The following is a 17,708-nucleotide window of genomic DNA, read 5'->3' as shown; positions in this document are numbered from 1 at the left end:
TCAAATTTGGGTGTTAGTGCACGTAACAAATACGAATTTATCCGAAGTTCCGAATTATCTAAACAAATGGAAGGTAACAAATTAATTGATAATAAATAACAATAATAATAAAAACGTTTTATTATTTATGATTAATTCGATCCGTATCCGAAGTTACAAATTATCTAAAGAAATGGAATGTAACAAATGAATTTATAATAACAATAATAATAAAAACTTTTTATTATTATTTATTATTAATTCAATCCGTTCCATTTGTTTAGCCGTGGCATTCGTTATTTCAGATAATTCGTAACTTTGGATAAATTGGTATTCGTTATGTTCACTAACAGCCAAATTTGAAAGGAAATTCAAATACCTATAATTTAATAGTTGGTTATTATTTCAGATTTTCTGGTTTCCTGGTTTTCAGAATTTTGAATTTACGAATTCACAAATTTACAAATATTGGAAAAAATTTGTTTAACCACTTACAGACCGGATCATTTTGCTGGCTTAAGACCAGACCACATTTTGCGATTCGGCACTGCGTCGATTTAACTGACAATTGCGCGGTCGTGCGACGTGGCTCCCAAACAAAATTGACGTCCTTTTTTTCCCACAAATAGACCTTTCTTTTGGTGGTATTTGATCACCCCTGCGGTTTTTATTTTTTGCGCTATAAACAAAAATAGAGAGACAATTTTGAAAAAAACGCATTATTTTTTACTTTTTGTTATAATAAATATCCCCCAAAAAGATATAAAAAAATTTTTTTCCCTCAGTTTTGGCTGATACATATTCTTCTACATATTTTTGGTAAAAAAAAAAAAAAAATCGCAATAAGCGATTATTGATTGGTTTGCGCAAAAGTTATAGCGTTTACAAAATAGGGGATAGTTTTATGGCATTTTTCTTAATAATTTTTTTTTTACTAGTAATGGCGGCGATCAGCGATTTTTATTGTGACTGCGACATTATGGCGGACACATCGGACATTTTTGACACATTTTTGGGACCATTGTCATTTATACAGCAATCAGTGCTATACAAATGCAGTGATTCCTGTGTAAATGACACTGGCAGTGAACTGGTTAACACAGCGGGTGGCAGTGAAGGGGTTAAGTGTTCCTAGGGGCGTGTTACTAACTGTGGGGGGGCTGGGCTTTCTTTTAGTGAACACCGATCTCTGCTCCAATCACATGGAGCAGAGATCAACGTCACTTGTTGCTAGGCAGAACGGGGAGATGCTGTTTACAATGGCATCTCTCCGTTCAGCCGCCCCGTGACGGGATCGCGGGTATGCCCGCAGCGATCGAGTCCGCGAGACCCGCGACCGGACTCACGGGGGTCCCGACCGGCACGGCGAGCGCGCCGCCGCCGGCACGCGAGCGATGGCAGGGCGGCATTAAAGATTGGACGTACCTGTACGCCAATATGCGTGCCCGTGCCATTCTGCCGATGTACATTGGTGTGCGCCGGTATGGAACTGGTTAAACGGGGGTTTCGTTAATTCTGATGTTTCCAAATTAACCAATGTGTCGAAATTCGTAAAAAAAAACGAAAAACGAAAACTAAGTGCACATGTCTAATCTCCAGCTACCTGCAATGCGCACAGCGCTGACATGTGGGAGAAATGACTGGACGGCCGGGAAAACTTGAGCCAACGACTTTCCTTGTATCTCGAGTGCGCAAGTCAATGATGGAAATGGAGGAATATCAAGAGGCGCTTCGCCTCGCTGACTTTCAGAACTGACAGCAAACAGGCAAAGCTGCTAGATTTCAAAAGAAAGACCCCCCCCCAACCCCCATGAACAAGAGCCGCCGCGGTGTTAAATGAGGTGGATGAAGAGGCCAGAAAGGTGTCGGAGATATGAGGAGCTCGGAGAGGAACACAACATATTGTCAGCTTTGTTTATCGCACAAAGGGGGCGGCTTCTGCCAGGCAGAGAGAGAGAGAGGAACGCAGTTCACAAGACAATGACAACACTGGGGTCTATTGAACTGCAGCTGAAAAGTCTCCAAAATGTCCTGGTTACAGATCTCCATCACTACTTACAAGGAAAACCATTCTTTCTAAAACATTTATTTAGTTTAAAAAATGATCAACGCAACTTTTTAGGTCATTGAAGCATAAAGGCCAAGTCGAAAATTTGGCAGCCTTAGTAAGTTGGCTAGAATTCTTTGGCTAATTTGCATACATATACACTCATCGGCCACTTCATTAGGCACACCTCGCTAGTACCGGGTTGGACCCCCTTTGGCCTTCATTCTTGGTGGCATAGATTCAACAAGGTGTCGGAAACGTTCCTCAGAGATTATGGTCCATAGTAACATGATAGCATCACGCAGTTGCTGCAGATTTGTCGGCTGGACATCCATGGTGCCAATCTCCCGTTCCAACACTTCTCAAAGGCGCTCTATTGGATGAGATGTGGAGAGTGTGGAGGTCAATGGAGTACAGGGACCTCATTGTCCAGTGGCGAGATGATGGGAGCTTTGTGACATGGAGCATTATCCTGCTAAAGGAGCCATCAGAAGATGGGGACACTGTGGTCATAAAGGGATGGACATGGTCAGCAACAATCCTCAGGTAGGCCGCGGGGTTTAAACGATGGTACTAAGGGGCCAAAGTGTGCCAAGAAAATATCCCCCACACCATTACACCACCACCACCAGCCTGAACCGTTGGATGGATCCATGCTTTTATGTTGGTTACGCCAAATTCTGACTCTACGCAGCTGAAATCCAGACTCATCAGACCAGGCAATCTTCTATTGTCCAATTTTGGTGAGCCTGTGTGAATTGCAGACTCAGTTTCCTGTTTTTAGCTGACAGGAGTGGCACCCGATGTGGTCTTCTGCTGCTGTAGCCCATCTGCTTCAAGGTTCGATGTGTTGTGCATTCAGAGATGGTATTCTGCATACCTTGGTTGTAACTAGTAATTATTTGACTTACGGTTGCCTTTCTATCATCTGGAACCAGTCTGCCCATTCTCCTCTGACATTAACCAGGCATTTTCCTCCACAGAACTTCCGCTCACTGGATATTTTCTCTTTTTTCTGACCACTCTCTGTAAACCTGATGGTCGTGAAAATCCCAGCAGATCAGCAGTTTTTTTAAAAAAACTCAGATCAGCCCATCTGACACCAACAACCATGGCACGTTCAAAGTCACTTAGATCCACTTTCTGATGCTCAGTTTTAACTTCAGCAAGTCGTCTTCACATGTCTAGATGCTAAATGCATCGAGTTGCTGCCATGTGATTGGCTAATTAGCAACTTTGTTGTTACCAAGCAATTGAACAGGTGAACCTAATAAAGTGTCCAGTGAGTGTAATTTTTACTTAATTTTAAAGAGCATATCATGATTTCCCTTGGCATAATTTTTTCATAAAATAAATGATATTGTTTTTATTATAGGTTGACAAATAGACAGAATGTGTGTAGAGCCGGCTCCTGAAGAGCACACGCTATGTGTTTTTTGAAAGTTAAGGTTACACCTGAACTGCAGTTTGGTTTGGGTACAATTGTTCTAAATTTGGACCTCAGCATCAATCTGACTGGACTATAGGGTGTTCAGCCTGGCCACAGGGGGCACTGTCTCTTCTGGCAGGCATGGAACCACTGTCTAGTTGAGTGCTTTAAGATTACTGTCTCTTGAAGCCCACCCAGTGGGAGTGTCACTCTTGCTGTGCTGTCTGGGAGAGGGTACTTAAGAAGCGGATGCCACGTGGTTTGGGGTTCCGGTCCAGAAGTATGTTCTGACTCCATGGCCCTGGTCCTCCTGACCAGCCCTCAGGAAGGCTACGGCCTGGGGTGCAGATCCACCCGACTTATTGTCTCGGGGCTGGCTAGCCCAAGGCAAGGAAACGAAAGAAGGATTCCAAGGTGGTCCGGTGCCATCTCTGGTAGTTGGAGGCCCAGTAACTTCGTAGCTATCCAGGGGAGAACTCTTCAGAAGAAGGCCACGTACGGGTTGGCTTCTTAGCAAGAGCCTGGTGGGGCTGAAGTACCTAAGTGAATCTAGTCTCGTGGGTATCGCTAAGATGGCTGAAAGATCCAGGTATCACACAGGTGTTACAAGTTTTAGTTTCCGGGAATGTTCTACAGCAACGTCTGTGGCAGAGACTTATTCCTGTATGTCCTACGTCTGTGGCAGAGACTTGTTCCTGAGTAAAGCACCTTGTTGGCTGCTAGGCCTAGTGAGAGGGGGACTGTCCAACTTGAGTGAACCTCCAGTTGTGAATGGCTATTCTCTGGATTTAGTCAAAGTAAGCAAGTTCTTCATTATTGACTTTGACACTAAGAGTACCCGAACTTCCTTCCTAACCCTCTGATCCTATTTTAAGAGACTGTTCGTTGTCTACGTTTTTGCAAATAAAAATCCCTTTATGCGGATCTGTCATCAGTCTCTAAACTTACTGGGCCATCTAACACGGGAAACCCCTAGACACAAATCGAGGAGAAGAAGGTAACGGTAAGCCCAATCAAACCAGCAGCTCCTACGGGGGTTAGTGCCACATGTGTAAAACAAATAATACATTTTTTTACCCAATTTAAAACCTCCCCTCCCCATTTTTTTTTTTTTTTTTTTTTAGTACTATAATTGTGCAAGACAAATGTGGTCCTCAAAAGGGTCAAATTGCCACCTACAGGCAGCAGTGGCTTCATGAATAAAATTTTGTGCTTGCATGTGATCATCATAGAGTCAGAAATGTTAGCGGTGGGAAAAAGGTGTCAAGAACAGCCAGGTTTGACAGTTAGCAGCCACACAATGTGTAAGCTGCTAGTTGTCAAAGTGAAGACATTCTTGAAAGCATTATGAACTCAGGACATCCTACTTGGGTGTTAATATACAGATTTTGGTTGGCTAGGGGTATATGCAAAAAACAGTAAGCGTTAATTTTGGATCCTGCTTGGTTGCGTAAACTCTTGCTCTTAAAGCAAGTCTCTAGTTCGACTCTAAGGGACGGTAAGCAGTCTACTATGTAGCTTAAAGCAGATCTAAACTCCGACGTCGGGCGCCAAAAGAAGCCCCGACGTGGGGCACTCAAGGAGGCCCCGACGTGGGGCACCCAAGGAGGCCCCGACGTTCGGCACCCAAGGAGGCCCCGACGTTCGGCACCCAAGGAGGCCCCGACGTTCGGCACCCAAGGAGGCCCCGACGTTCGGCACCCAAGGAGGAACCTACGTCCGGCACCCAAGGAGGAACCTACGTCCGGCACCCAAGGAGGAACCTACGTCCGGCACCCAAGGAGGAACCTACGTCCGGCACCTAAGGAGGTCCCTTCTTCAAGCATGTGATATCTCAGGCATGCAAGGAGGCCCCTTCTTCAAGCATCTGATAAGGTCCCCTTTCATGGCTCCAAAACTTTGCAATAAGATGTGATCTTTCAGTAAAAGATTTGACTGCAAACATCATATTTCACCTACGTCACACAGAGAGGAGTACTGTTTAACTGACACTAATGTAGCACCCTCTACCTGAGGTAGGTAGATTGCTAGAGTCATTGTGTTTTTGTTACAGCCAGAGAAGGTAAATTTAGGCAGGCCTAGCTGTGAGCTAGGCCTGTTTGTTTCTAATCTTGGGGCTGGGAGTGGTTTTGAGTATAGCGGTAGGTGACTGACATGTACTTCCTCTCTCTGGCGCCTCCTTTGTTTCTAGATCTAGAGGGTTCTGGAAAAATAGGCAGGGCAGAGGATTGGAGTGACATGGAGCGTATCTGGGAGCCCTGACCAATTCCCAACTAGGATTGGCAGGGGGCAGACCAGAGTTGTCGGGTGGAAGAACTGGTGATGGAGTGTTAGGCTGTTGTGGCCCTTGAGGGAACCCCCTCTCTGGGGGAGGGGGGGAACTCGGGCCTGGAGCTCGGGAGCTGGGAAGGAACCTCTCCATACACGGTCATAGAGAGGTGTCTTGAACAGGAGCAGGAAGAGGACAGCGGGAAACATTGCCGGACAAGTTACTAGGTGGGATCCATTCCGGGGTCGGTGAGTGACAGGCACAGTGGAGAAATCTGGGAGAGACATGCCAGGAGTGGATGTGAAGCCAGAAGGAGCGGCTGCGATGTCACCGGTGTTGAAGTTAAATTGCTGCAGCCAGGAGGGTTGGCAGAGTTTGCACAGGACTGTCTGGGACCAGTAGTCCACCAAGCTTTGACGCTAGCACAAGAAGTATTATTCATATTGCTATTGGATGCTTTTCAACTGTTAGGACTTATTCAGAGTAGGGCCTAAACACATGCTAGCTTTATCAGGAAACTATGACTGTGTAGTAGAGAAAGTGGAGTTTACTCAAGTGATGTGCTGGAGGAGTATGGAGAGTTTTTGAGAACTCTCCATATAGATTGTTCAATTTATCAAGATCAATTATCTGGGCATCCTTTTCCCTTCTCCCCATCCAAGTTAAATCCCCTAAATAAAAACAAAACAACAAAAAAACAAGCTAAAGGACTGTTCATTAACTGGCAATTTGTGTCTGAAGTGAATGCCTGGCCTTGCAGGGTGATGTGTGGAACTACTACACGCAGCAACCCCACAGGGGGGTGTCACATCACATTTGGCTACCCATCACATTTGGCTTCCCACTGGAGTACGCATGCGTGACGCCGCCATCTGCGCTGCAACGCGGGGCCGCTCGGCACGCTTCAGGCATGGCCTCGCTTCGCTCGGCATAATTATAATCTATCTCTATGTCCACTTGGATGGTGGGGCTTGAACCTGGACTCAGGGGTGGAACGCATATGGCGCTGTCATGCATGCACAGTCCAGCGGGTAGCCAAATATGATGGGTCGCCATATGTGACGAAACAGGGGCACTGCTACACTACTGTGAGATTTAAGCAATGTTTCCTAGAGGTCATCAAGTCTATAAGAATATGACAAAAATGTTACTTATTTCCATAATGCATCCTAACTTACAGAGAATTCTCCAGTGACAGGATTGTATCCAACATGAATGGGGTGTTCAAAGTTCCAGGGGTTGGAAATCACTGGTTTGGGAGGTTTTTTGCCACCTGGAAAAGGTAAAAAAAATATTTTTAAAATGTAGTACTTTTCATTTACCAGCAGATTATGTATGAAGCTAAACTCCATCAAGCAGTTAAATACACAGATAAAATGCATATCAGGAATCAGTTTTACCTGCCAAAAGGATTTTAATTTCTGTCCATGCAGTCAGGAATTGGAGTTCCACAGCTCATTGTCCCATCAATGTCAACTCAGTGGAATCCAATTACAAGTATATTATGAGATTGTGCCTGGTTCCTAAAAGCCTCGCTCATCAGTTCCCGGAAAACATTTCATGATGCTACCGGGGCTGTCCAGAAGATGTTCTGCTAAAGCAGTGTTTCTCAACTCCTGTCCTCAAGATCCACTAACATTTCAGGTTTTAATACATTTTTCTTAAATTATACGATTGTCTATACCAGCCCTTCTCAACCTTTTCAACACAGAGGAACCTTTGAAATAGTTCTCTGGTCTCGGGGAACCCCTGCTAAAAATTAGAAATCTACAACTCATGATACATTAGTGTGATGGTCAGTGGGAAGAATGCTCCTTACACTTTTGGTCTTTGGGAAGAATTATCTGAGAGGCAGAAATTGCCCAATGCTGAAGGAACTCCTAGCAACCTCTGGAGGAACCCTAGGGTTCCACAGAACCCTGGTTGAGAATCATTGGTCTATACATTCTATTGTACCCTTCCTGTATTGTACTGAGATAGTCCACTTGCTCCTTTCCTTGGTCTTGGTGAGCCTTGACTGGGGACCAGGCTCCCAAACCCCTATTCCATAAAGTCTTGGATGATGGTACAACCGCTGTTCTAAATGTTATACTCATTATTATCTTTACAGGCCACCCAATTTTTTCAAGGTTTGCAAGATAACTGAAATACATCACAGGTGATATCATTTGCTGCTCAGTGATTGCAGTATTCTAGTCTGCATCTCCCCAAGGTAATACATAAAATCTGGCCTGCTAATGGGTCCCGAGGACAGGAGTTGAGAACCACTGTGCTAAAGCATATATTCTGGGATAACCCAAAAATGAGTTGCTTTGGAATAGAGCCTTTGAACTGTGAAAGCATCGACTTAATCTGTTAATAAATATAACTCGCCACTGCTGCAAAATAGTGATCTTCAACACTGGACTTCAAAGATTGCTTAAAGTGGACAAATGGAAAAAACTCTGCAGTCCTCACAGGCATTTTTCCAAAATTTTACCAAAATTTGTTCCCCCCTGGACAAATATTTTTTCTTTGACAAAGACACTTTGATAAGTCTTTCTTAATCATTTATATATATAAACCCAGATTTCTTACCACACACCGCCTTCCCCTAATACCCACTTGTAATGCTACCCCTAGGCTTGACACTCCACAACCCTCATCTACCTTGTCCACCTTTCTTATCACCCCTTTCCCCATACTTCAACTCCATTGCAACACATTTTCCCATGCCACCATTGAAACATCTCTTCTAAGTTCTGTCTATCTTTATCCGTTCACATCCCTTACTACAAAACCACAAATTTAGCATTTTTGTTACAAACTCTGCAAGTGGGTGTGAATGTTTGAGTAAAAAGGCACACAAAAAGAGAAATAGTCCCTTTTTTCCTTCGGATCTTGGCTTGGGCCTAAGCCCCATGGCTTTGGCCCTCTCTTGGTCATCTGAGCACAGCTGTAAGAAACAGGTCTCACGACCTTGTTTCTTGTATTTTATATTCTGATATGCTCTGTATTGTTGGTATATGTTTGTAATATCTATTTAGTATTTTGTGTTAGCGTATTCCTAACTTTGTGGGAAATAAATAAGACTTTATTATTAAGCAGTGTGCTTGGTTTCATCGCTAACCTTGTATTATTGTGATATCAATAGTAACATGTGGTCAGAGTTTTAATAGACTAGCTAACTAGGGGAATGGACAAGTTAATACATAGGTACAATAATATTTATTGTACCAATTACTTCATTTGGCACCCCAGATGGGACTCAAACCCACAATCCCTGGCTCAGGCCAATTACTTCAAGGACGAAGTAGAGAGTTGAAGGTAGGGAAGAGTTGACGGGGACGGGATGATAAGGTGGTAATGCGAGAGATAAAATAGGTCCGCTTGGCAGTGAGGAGGCAGGAATTGTATTTTTGGAGGGCAGATTTATGCTGGCTGAAATCTTTCTGGGACTTTGTCTTACGCCACAGGCGCTTAAGAGCACTGCTGTGTTTTCTTTAGACTTCTAGTGTTATCCGTTTGCCAAGGTTGAAGGGGACAGTGCCTGGTTCTATGTGTATCCAGTGAGGCTAGAAGTGAAGTGTTGTAGACAGAAGTGGCTAGGCCAGTGCAGGACAGGGGTGCCATTTTGTCATAGAGGTGGTCACTAGCAGAGTAGAGAAAAGAAGGGTTGAGGAGGTGAAGGTTTTTAAGGGTAACCATTAGGCGGTTGGAGGGAGAGGAGGTGGAGGAGAAGGAGAGATCAGAGAGAGGGCAAGGACAGTTGGTAGAGGTTGCACGGAGTGCATAGGTGGGAGAAATTTGGAAGTATCAGGAGTGTTAATACTAGTAGGGATGTTGAAGTCCCTGAGAATGATAGTGGGAATTTCAGAAAAGAGAGAAAGTAGGGTAGCTAGGCCGCAAAGTCATCAAGAAAGGTTGATACCGGTCCATCCGTTAGCCAAGGTTGAAGGGGACGGGGTCCGATTCTCTGTGTAGTGTGGGGGGCCAGTGTATCCAGTGAGGCTAGAAGTGAAGTGTTGTAGACAGAAGTGGCTAGGCCGGTGCAGGACAGGGGTGCCATTTTGTCATAGAGGTGGTCACTAGCAGAGTAGAGAAAAGAAGAGTTGAGGAGGTGAAGGTTTTTAAGGGTAACCATTAGGCGGTTGGAGGGAGAGGAGGTGGAGGAGAAGGAGAGATCAGAGAGAGGGCAAGGACAGTTGGTAGAGGTTGCACGGAGTGCATAGGTGGGAGAAATTTGGAAGTATCAGGAGTGTTAATACTAGTAGGGATGTTGAAGTCCCTGAGAATGATAGTGGGAATTTCAGAAAAGAGAGAAAGTAGGGTAGCTAGGCCGCAAAGTCATCAAGAAAGGTTGATACCGGTCCATCCGTTAGCCAAGGTTGAAGGGGACGGGGTCCGATTCTCTGTGTAGTGTGGGGGGCCAGTGTATCCAGTGAGGCTAGAAGTGAAGTGTTGTAGACAGAAGTGGCTAGGCCGGTGCAGGACAGGGGTGCCATTTTGTCATAGAGGTGGTCAGTAGCAGAGTAGAGAAAAGAAGGGTTGAGGAGGTGAAGGTTTTTAAGGGTAACCATTAGGCGGTTGGAGGGAGAGGAGGTGGAGGAGAAGGAGAGATCAGAGAGAGGGCAAGGATAGTTGGAGAGGTTGCACGGAGTGCATAGGTGGGAGAAATTTCGAAGTATCAGGAGTGTTAATACTAGTAGAGATGTTGAAGTCCCTGAGAATGATAGTGGGAATTTCAGAAAAGAGAGAAAGTAGGGTAGCTAGGCCGCAAAGTCATCAAGAAAGGTTGATACCGGTCCATCCGTTAGCCAAAGTTGAAGGGGACGGGGTCCGATTCTCTGTGTAGTGTGGGGGGCCAATGTATCCAGTGAGGCTAGAAGTGAAGTGTTGTAGACAGAAGTGGCTAGGTCGGTGCAGGACAGGGGAGCGATTTTGTCATAGAGGTGGTTAGTAGCAGAGTAGAGAAAAGAAGGGTTGAGGAGGTGAAGGTTTTTACGGGTAACTGTTAGGCGGTTGGAGGGAGAGGAGGTGGAGGAGAGATAGAGAGTGAAACTAATAAGGTAGTGATCAGAGAGAGGGCAAGGATAGTTGGAGAGGTTGCACGGAGTGCATAGGTGTGAGAAATTTGGAAGTATCTGGAGTGTTAATATTAGTAGGGATGTTGAAGTCCCTGAGAATGATAGTGGGAATTTCAGAAAAGAGAGAAAGTAGGGAAGCTAGGCCGAGAAGTCATCAAGAAAAGGTTGATATCGGTCCAAGGAGCTGGTAGATCACAGCTATCCTTAAAGCCTAGGCGATTACGTCACCAGGCGATTTGCAAGGGCTCCTGGGATGGCGGTGTCACGTATCTCAGAAGTCCTTGCGAATCACCTAGTGATGAAATCTCGCATTATTTCCAGACCGTTGCTACGGCAACGTGTCAGGAGGAAGGAGCGGCGCACGGTGACATTACTGATGATCGGGACGAGATTGGGACGTGCTTGCTGGGTAGCCAGCTGCACCTAGTCCCGGAAATAGATACCAGAGGGCTTCAGATGCCCACAGTAGACAAGGACCCAACCAGCTTCCCAGATCAAGGTAGTCTTTCTTTATGTGAAACTGAAATTAACCGAAATGCACTATTAGGCACTAGCTAAATGTGGCAGAAAAAGTTGAACAAATGACAGCGGTGTTTAAAAAAAAAGAAGAATTTGACTTGGAGGACTGGAACTCTGCTTTAAGCCTCGTACACACGAACAATAAAAGACTGTTTGCCTAAAATCCAACCGTTCGTACGCTCCATCAGACAACTGTAGGCCAACTTTCCGCCAACAAAGGCTAGTAAATTTTCAGCGGACAGCGGTCTGTTGTCAGATTTTCCGATCATCTGTACACAAGTCCGTCACACAAAAGTACAAACACGCATGCTCAGAATCAGTGCGCGACATTAGCAGAAGGTGCCCAAAAGGGTGGCACTCAAGAGCTGAGATTCCACGTAGTACGTAACTACGTTTGCATTTGTTGGCCGACAATTGTGTACCGTTTGTATGCAAGACAAGTTCCCGTCACACGCCCTTCGGAGAAAAGTCTGACGCTTTGTTGGCCAACAATCCGATCGTGTGTACGAGGCTTTAGAGCAGCCTTCCTCAACCTTTTCAACACAGAGGAACCCTCAAAATAGTTCTCCAGTTTTCGAGGAACCGCTGCTAAAAGTTCGAAATCTACAACTCATGATACATTAGTGTGATGGTCAGTGGGAAGAATGGTCCTTACACTTGTGGTCATTTTGAAGAATTACCTCCTTACAGATAGAGAAAAACATCAATGGTGTGAGTGGGAACTTATCTGAGAGGCAGAAATTGCCCAATGCTGAAGGAGCCCCTAGCAACCTCTGGAGGAACCCTAGGGTTCCACAGAACTCTGGTTGAGAATCACTGCTTTAGAGGGGAGAAGAGATGAGTACAGTGTGCCTCAAATGAGGAGAGTGACCGAGAGGGGAGTGGGTGAAGTTTTTGAAGAATCGCAGTATATATATATATATATATATATATATATAAAAATAAAACAATATGCAAAGTGTTTGGAGGGAAGCTTCAGAGTGGCAAAGATATCTTTATTACAAATGATGTGAGCAGACTGCAGTTCCTCCAAGTCCTAGCTTGTACAACTTTTTAGGAGATCGTTACATGGAACAGCTTCCAATGCTTTGCTTCGAGGTAGGCGATGTCCATGGCGCCGTCCTTGTCCAAAACATTTGTGATGTGACAATAAAGAGTTCAAAGTGCCAATAAAACTACAACAAAAACAAGGTCTTGCATCAACCGAACAGTGATAGGAAAAAAGAGACTGTTCAGATTTCACAGTGATAAATATCTCTGTTTACAAGCCAAGAAGTGGGGGAGAGTTGAATTCTCACATATTTAATCACAAAGCTGCAATTTCTGCGACAACAGACAGTTAAAAGTGGTTGTCAACTCTTCCATATAACCCGGCGATGGGCATACACAGAGATTAAACAGATCCTCCTGCATAAGTTGTACTTGTTTATCTGCGGCCTTCTCTTCTTTACATCTGTTCAAATTCCAGAATTTATAAAGCTTGTCTGAGAGTTCAGAAAAAAAAGGGGGGCAGAGAGCTGAAGTTACACTCAGCGAGGAGAGCTCTGAGAGCTGATTGAAGGGAAAAGACACACACACCCACCCTCCACACAGCACATAGGAACAGAATTAAGGCCGTCAATCTGTTGGAGATCCCTCCCCTGTCACCATTTTTCTCTTGGTGTCAGGAAAACTTATCAGAAACGATTCATGCCGATAGCAGAGGAACGAAACGGCAGACAGAAATCACACTTGGTGCTCTGGATTGGGACAAGTACACACTATAGAGGGATGTGCTTTGTTCATATTTGATTTCTGAGGTTTACAACCATTTTTTAACTGCTTGCTGAACATCTGCTGCAGATGCACTGCGGCAAGGTGGCTCGGCTGCTCAAATCGGCATACCGGTGCGGCGGTTCGTGCACTAGCATTCGTGGGCACGCGCACTGCGATTGGCCAGCGGGGGAGCCAATCAGCGGGTCCAGCAGACATCGCCAGTGATCTGCCGAAGTAAACAAGGCAGATCTCTGTTCAGTCCGGGGATGACACTGAGATCTGTCTTCTAGGAAGATGGATCTGTGCGTTTCTCCAGTCCCCCATACAGTTAGAAAACACAAACAGGGAACACATTTAACCCCTTGATCGCCCCTGATGTTAGCCCGTTCCCTGTCAGTGTCATTAGTACAAGGTCGGTGCATATTTTTAGCACTGATCGCTGAATTAATGTCCCTGGTTCCCCAAAAAAAAAAAAGTGTCAAAAATGTCAGTTAGGGGTGCGATCTGTCAGCTGCAATGTCGCAGTCCCCCCAAAAAATAAAATAAATAAAAAACGCTGATCACCGCCATTACTAGTAAAAAAAAATAATAATAAAAATGCCATAAATCTTTTCCCTATTTTGTAGACGCTCAAACTTTTGTGCAAACCAATCAATATATATGTCAGGTGTATTTATTGGTTTTGCACAATCACTGTTGGCATTTATTTAGATCTTCTAAAGCACTATATCCAATTACTAGGTATTTGGTGTTTCTAAGTAGGCAGGCTGGTGTGCACAAACTTGTTTATATTTTAATGATTTCATTTTTAATTTATTTATTTTCACTATTATATGTTGTTTATTAGCGCTCCCCATTAACGTTTTTCAAATCAATTTATACGCTTATTGTTTTTTTTGTTTTTACCAAAAATGTGTAAAAGAATAGATATTGGCCTAAACTGATGAATACATATATACTATAATATATATATATATATATATATATATATATAATTTTTATTTTTTATTTTTTTGGGATATGCATTATAGCAGAAGGTAAAAAATATTGTGTTTTTTTTTTTCCGGAGAAATGTCGTTTTTTTTTTGTTTATAGCGCAAAAATAAAAAACTGCAGGCGATCAAATACCACCAAATCTATATGTGACAAAAAAAATAAAAAAAGGACATTCCTTTTTTTTTGCGTACGTCACAATTGTCCATTAAAGTAACATAATGGCGTATCGCAAAAAATAGCTTGGTTCTTAAGGGGGGCAAATCCTTCGGGGGGTGAAATGGTTAAAGACCAACTCCACCCAAATCACCAGATAGGCGCCCCCCCCACTTAGGAGTTCCATTGGTGAGATAGGCCCACCTAGATCCCCGGCTATGGCCAACTGCTTCATTGAACACAAAACAGAAAAGGAGGAAAGGATGGTGTCATTAATCTTCAATGAATCTACTATTAGTAAAGGCACACTCAGCTACTGCCTACAGGCCCAGCAACCTCACCAGGACCAGACAAAAAAATAAAATTAAAATACCATAAAATAGGCCTAGTTTACACCTGAGGTTGGAGGGCAGTAAAAATAGGCAGCTGAGTTGTATTGCCACCTCCAACTGCTGCCCCCACCACCCCTTTAATTGCATGAGGCTGTGCCACAACCATGAGCCAAATACTATTCTTGCAATTGCAGCATGGTATTTCTATTAAAAAAGGTAAATACTCTCGATTTTTTGTTTTGAATATTTATAAGATACAAAAGAAAAAATTCAATAAAGAGACTGAAAAAAAAAAAAAAAATATATATATAAAAAAAAAAAAAAAAAAAAAAAAAAAAAAAAAAGGTCAATTCAGCCGACAAGAAAAAAATAAAAAAATAAAAAAAATACAACAGGCATTTAGGAGGCGCCTTTTGAACACCTATCAGCCGCCCTGAGGAAAAGAAGAGATCCACCGCGGTTTGCTTTTCAAAAGACGACAAAAGTGTAATTGAGCCACAACCATTTATAAAGGGGTTAACCGACATCATATGAAAAAAACACTTTTTTATTCTTACTTGTAATGTCGCTTTAACAGACATATGAAAATCAAAACGTCACTCCTCTGATCTTCCTACGAGTAAACCAGAATCCCAAAAGGAACGCTATTGTTACTTTGTATCGCTGAATCGCATTCGTTAACTGTGTTTACAAACCCTGTTCAGGAGGTCTGTATTTAATGACAGACATACACTGCAATTAAGGTGCCTTTCACACTAGCCATAGTGTTTATCATGCCAAACGAAAAGCAATCCACTGGGGATCGCTTTTCAGAGGACAGCGAAAGGTGGGTTGTAGGTGTTCTGATGCCTGTTTTTTTTTTCCTATGTGCCATGTGGCATGGACTTAATTATTTATATACGCGCTTTTTGACAGGCAGTGCAGCTTGTCGCGTCAAAATTGCTGCACTGTGATGCAAAACATTGCGGCAATGTGTACCTATTGGTGTGGCATGCTTATTTGGGGGGGGGGGGGGGGTCAAGGGCAGTAAAAACATGGATCAACTGCCTGTTTTTACGATCCCCTGGGCCCCTGTGAAAGGAGCCCAACAGCAACAGCGGGAAATGTTGAAGGCATCCTACATACGTCCTATGTACTTTGATGAAGTTTTTGTGACCTATGTAGCAAGTCTTAGGTCCAAGACGGGTTATAGTGGTTGTATACTCTTCCATATGCCCAGTGAAGTGACTGGCCTCAGGTGATACACAGAGATGAAACAAATCCTCCTACACAAGTTGTATCCGTTTATCTGCAGTCTTCTCTTCTTTACATCAGTTCAAAAATGCAGAATGTATACTGCTTGTCCAAGCTTCCAGAAAGCAGGGGGCGGGGAGTTAAGATTAAATTCTGCAGAGCTGTGAGAGTGGATTGGAAGGAAGGGAGGAAAGGACAACCCCACCCCCTCCTTCACACAGAACAGAGATGAAGCTGTCAACCACAGGCTGTGTGCTAGAGCTAAGGTCATCTGCCACCATTTTTCTCTGGGTGTCAGAAAAATGTGTCAGAAGTGATTCATGCAGATAACAGAGGAACGAAGTAGCAGACAGAAATGACACTTAGTGCTTTGAATTGAGGGAAGCACACACTATAGGGGGGACATGCTTTGTTCATATTTCACATCTGAAGTTTACAACCACTTTAATATACCTATGTTTTCCAGATCCCTTTAGACTGGTCATGTGATGAGATGGGTCCTCTTCACCCTCTGCGGTGGTGGGTGTCCTCCATGATTGTGATGACCCGTTAAAGAGGCGGGACCAAAACTCTGCTCACAGTGTATGTGTACTGCGGGGGACAGCTCTGGATAGAAGGTAAGGGGTACGGATACATTTTATTTTATTTTTAAGCTGATCTGGGCTCCTTTGTAACGTAACAATTGGTTAAAAGTAAAAATTAAAAAATGGGCTTTAAGAATACACAAATAACGAAGGAAGCCGGTTTATGAAATTCCCCAAATCCCTTGCACACAAGAAATACAATAAGCAGAATTATGGCTGGTAAAATGCTCAGCCGAAATAAATATGGCCAAAGTTTTACCTTTATCTCCAGTTCCAGAGATTGGGAACAGCGTGGGCTTCCACTTGGGTTTCTGCTGATCTGGATTCGGAGGCAGTGGTTTGGAGACGTGGCTTACAGTGCTGCCGTCCTTGGAATTTGATCCAATGTAAGTGCTGGCGCTCCGCTGGGGCGGGGCTGGCGGACTGTCAGTGTTCCCTATCATGCCGTCTGACATCTTCTGCACCACCAGATCTGCTCCTGTGTGAAGGTAAAGAGGGACCTCAGTGAGAAGAAAGACCAACCAAGATAAGGGCTCTCACATTTAATTAGTGTATATCACTGCTGTATTATATATATATATATATATATATATATATATATATATATATATATATATATATATATATATATATATATATATATATATATATATATATATATATATATATACATACATACATACATACATACATACATACACACACACACACATACATATATATATATATATATATATATATATATATATATATATATATATATATATACACATATACATACATACATACATACATACACACACAGTATCTCACAAAAGTGAGTACACCCCTCACATATCTTTTCATGTGACAACACTGAAGAAATGACACTTTGCTACAATGTAAATTAGTGAGTGTACAGCTTGTATAACAGTGTACATTTGCCGTCCCCTCAAAATAACTCAACACACAGCCATTAATGTCTAAACCGCTGGCAACAAAAGTGAGTACACCCCTAAGTGAAAATGTCCAAATTGGGCCCTAAATGTCATTATTTTATGTGGCCACCATTATTTTCCAGCACTGCCTTAACCGTCTTGGGCATGGAGGTCACCAGAGCTTCACAGGTTGCCACTGGAGTCTTCTTCCACTCCTCCATGGCAACATCACAGAGCTGGTGGGTGTTGGAGACCTTGAGCTCCTCCACCTTCCGTCTGAGGATGCCCCACAGATACTCAATAGGGTTTAGGTCTGGAGACATGCTTGGCCAGTCCATCACCTTTACCCTCAGCTTCTTTAGCAAGGCAGTGGTCATTGTGGAGGTGTGTTTGGAGTCGTTATCATGTTGGAATACTGCCCTGCGGCCC

General features: G+C 43.6%; 1 protein-coding gene across 3 annotated transcripts in view; it reads right to left on the bottom strand.

Annotated features, from left to right (window-relative positions):
* Positions 1-17,708, bottom strand: part of PAK1 (p21 (RAC1) activated kinase 1) — a 122,211-nt gene that overhangs the window by 66,658 nt on the left and 37,845 nt on the right. For all 3 annotated transcript variants that reach the window (XM_077451372.1, XM_077451374.1, XM_077451373.1), the window contains exons 2-3: positions 16,622-16,840; positions 6,903-6,997 (exon numbers count right to left, since the gene is read on the bottom strand). In XM_077451372.1, coding sequence (XP_077307498.1) covers positions 6,903-6,997; positions 16,622-16,817 — 291 coding nt within the window. In that variant the 5' untranslated portion in view covers positions 16,818-16,840. The remainder of the gene's footprint in view (positions 1-6,902; positions 6,998-16,621; positions 16,841-17,708) is intronic.

This window comes from Lithobates pipiens, unplaced genomic scaffold (assembly GCF_037356315.1).
Source record: "Lithobates pipiens isolate NorthernLeopardFrog02 unplaced genomic scaffold, aLitPip1_a1.2 Scaffold_23, whole genome shotgun sequence".
NCBI lineage: Eukaryota > Metazoa > Chordata > Amphibia > Anura > Ranidae > Lithobates > Lithobates pipiens.
Note: the sequence above shows the minus strand (reverse complement) of the source record. Positions and strands in the feature narration are given on the sequence as shown.